This window comes from Trypanosoma conorhini (assembly GCF_003719485.1).
Source record: "Trypanosoma conorhini strain 025E chromosome Unknown Tco_14.4_contig_00255, whole genome shotgun sequence".
Lineage (NCBI taxonomy): Eukaryota > Euglenozoa > Kinetoplastea > Trypanosomatida > Trypanosomatidae > Trypanosoma > Trypanosoma conorhini.
In genome coordinates, this window is record NW_021704340.1 from 13,660 (window position 1) to 16,376 (window position 2,717).

At 61.1% G+C, this 2,717-nt stretch overlaps 2 protein-coding genes and 1 pseudogene across 2 annotated transcripts in view; all 3 read left to right on the forward strand.

Annotated features, from left to right (window-relative positions):
- Tco025E_04768 (ribosomal protein S20) overlaps positions 1 to 205 on the forward strand; it is a 377-nt pseudogene extending 172 nt beyond the window's left edge.
- Positions 206 to 614: 409 nt separating this feature from the next.
- On the forward strand, positions 615 to 2,306 carry Tco025E_04769 (uncharacterized protein; the record flags this gene model as incomplete). Its single annotated transcript, XM_029371674.1, has 1 exon — positions 615 to 2,306. One exon carries the CDS (start codon positions 615 to 617, stop codon positions 2,304 to 2,306), a length of 1,692 nt encoding a protein of 563 aa, XP_029228235.1.
- A 187-nt stretch (positions 2,307 to 2,493) lies between these two features.
- Positions 2,494 to 2,717, forward strand: part of Tco025E_04770 (ribosomal protein S20) — a gene marked incomplete at both ends in the record, with an annotated part of 330 nt that continues 106 nt past the window's right edge. Inside the window, one exon of the mRNA XM_029371675.1 lies at positions 2,494 to 2,717. This exon is cut by the window's right edge and continues 106 nt beyond it. Within this exon, the coding sequence (XP_029228236.1) occupies positions 2,494 to 2,717 (224 nt within the window).

The window sequence follows — 2,717 nt, forward strand, 5'->3', positions numbered from 1 at the left end:
CCCGGTGCGCCTCCCCACGCGCAGGCTGCGGATCACCACCCGTAAGACGCCTTGCGGCAACGGTACCAACACGTGGGGACACGTACGAGCTGAAGATCTACAAGCGCCTCGTGGAGCTCCGCGCGCCGACGGAGCTGGTGAAGAAGATCACGTCTTCCCCATTGACGCCGGCGTGGACGTCGCCATCACGATCCCGCACGACCAGTAGTCCGCCCCCGCGGGAGGGGAGGCGGGCCACCGCGCCGCAGCCGCATCATAACGCCATCTGGCGGGAAGGGACTCTCTTTTCCCCCAGCGTCGTCACGCCGATTATATTAATCTTTTTTTTTCTCTGTTTTCTCTTCTTCCTTTTTCCACTCAAGTGGACACGCACCCCCTCGCCGTCTTGCCTCCCCGCAGCCGCATTGGGAAGAGGGTGAGCTGCGGTGTCGTCTCGGCTTCATTGCCGGTGTTTGCTTCTCCCTCCCCGCACGGCTTGCTTTTTGTATCTTGCTGCTCCACTGTGCTCTTTTTTTTTCTGACACTGCCGTCGCAAGCCACTGCTTGGAAGGGCAAAATATATTTTGTTGGCGGCGGTTGTGTTCATGCGTGCGGCGCGTCGCTGATTGCTGCGAATGCACAAGAGAGTTGGGTACGCGGAGCTCGTGAGTAGCAAGCTGCGCAGCGATAAGCTGTTGGCTCGACGGGATGCCGCGAGGCTTGCCAAGCTCAGGGCGTTTCTTGGCCAGCACCAGCACGCTTCTCAGTGGGCGGCGTGTGTTGCAGCCCTCACAGATGCCGCGCGTCAAAATCTTGTTCCAAGCAGCGAGATGTTGTGTGACGCGATCCGGCGCTGCGGCCTTCGGGGAAGGCTGGACGTCGCGCGGAACCTCTACACCGATTTTCACCGGGAAATCCACAAGCCGCGTTCGCTGCAGGTGCACGTGGCCTTCATGGCCGCTTGTGCGGAATGCGGGAATTTCGGTGAGGCCCACGATCAGTTTGTGCGGCTGTGGAAGCGGGACGCGGCGCTCCTGACGAGCAACGCGAAGCACGTGCCGGTTGTTAGCGTGGATCTCACAACTGAGTACCTCCGCGCCGCGTTAGCGGCGTCCCGGCGCCGTCGTGGGAACCGCCGCCCCAACGGCCCTGGCGACGGGAACCCGGCGACGGCGCCGGGCGGGGACATGAAAAACGATGCCGCGCCACCGTGGGAGGTGGCGCTGGGGGAGTTTTTTGCGCTGCAGCGGGACCATGCGTGGTTTTCGCGGCACAATGCTTTGACGCCCGTTATGGTGGAGCTTTTGGCCCGCCTGTGGGAGGTTGGCGGCGCGTGGGAGCCGTGCCTGCGCTTTCTCCACCGCTGCGGCCAGCAGAACGTCCTCATACCGCCCGAGGCACACGACGCGGCAATTCGTGTGTGCTACCGACACGGGAAGTACGCCCAGGTGGTGGGGGAGATGCAGCAGATGATTGCCACCCGCTCCCCGCCGGATGAGCGCAGCGTCCGCCTGGCGCTCGTTGCCTGCGAAGAGTGCGTCGCGACGGAGAGAGCCGATCCCAAGCGGCAGCCCAGCGGGTGGGTCATCGCTGTCTCCCTCTTCGATGCGATGAGAAAGAACGGGGTGACGATGTACCAGCAGGACTACGAATCCCCGCTACGCTCCTGTGCCATGGCCGGACGGTGGGAGGAAGCCATACGGATCCTCGACGTTATGCGGAAGGAAAATCGACCGATATCCGCGCAGCTGTATCGATTGGCGCTTGCGGCTCGTATTGAGGCATGCGCCTCCTTTGCAGAGGCCCAGCGATTTGCGCAGATGCCAGTCATGCAGAACTGTGGAATAATCGTATACCTTGCCCTTTTGCGTTGCTGCATGCGGCGGCGGGATTGGAAGAACTTTGATCACCTTAACAAAGAAATGCGCGAGCGCGAGTGCCCCGAGACGTTTGACAAGATGCGCCTACTTATTGAGGCTGCGTACCTGCGCGAGCAGTGGCATGCCGTCCTTATGCGTTTTGCTCGTTTTGAGAGCATCTCGCGCTACGAGGAGAAGCGCGTGCTGGAGGACAAAGTGGTTCGACCCTACCCTGAGGACTTTGACCTGCCGGAGTCCATCCTCGAGATGGTCCTGGCGGCGTACGAGCGCGTGAAGGGCCACAAAGATCCCGTGGTCGACACGGCGTACCGGGCGGCACTCAAGCGGAAGGCTAAAGGCACGGAGCAGCTCATATTTTCGTCGGATGGAACGGTGAAGAGTCCGCCGCAGGATTGGATGTTCTCGCAGGAGGAGCGGGATAAAAAAATGTCCCCGGTGTTTTTTTAAAGAAAGAAGGAGCGTTTCTGCGCGTGTGTGTGTGTGGCCCCCCATACAGGCCTTTTGCTCCCTGGGCCTTTTTGTCCCCGCCCCCTCTCTCTCGATACGCTTCTCTGCCTGTTTGTTGTTGTTTTTTGTTTCTGACTTGTTTGCTTCGCCCCCTTGCGTTGCGTCCCGCAGGTGTGATCACGAGCAAATGGCTTACGTTAAGAAGGACCAGGCCCCTGTGCAGGAGACGCAGCGCGTGCTGGTGAAGATGACGAGCCGCAACGCAAAGGCGGTGGAGAATGTGATGACGGAGCTGCTGCTGCACGCCCGCAACGAGAAGGTGGAGCTGCGCGGCCCGGTGCGCCTCCCCACGCGCAGGCTGCGGATCACCACCCGTAAGACGCCTTGCGGCAACGGTACCAACACGTGGGA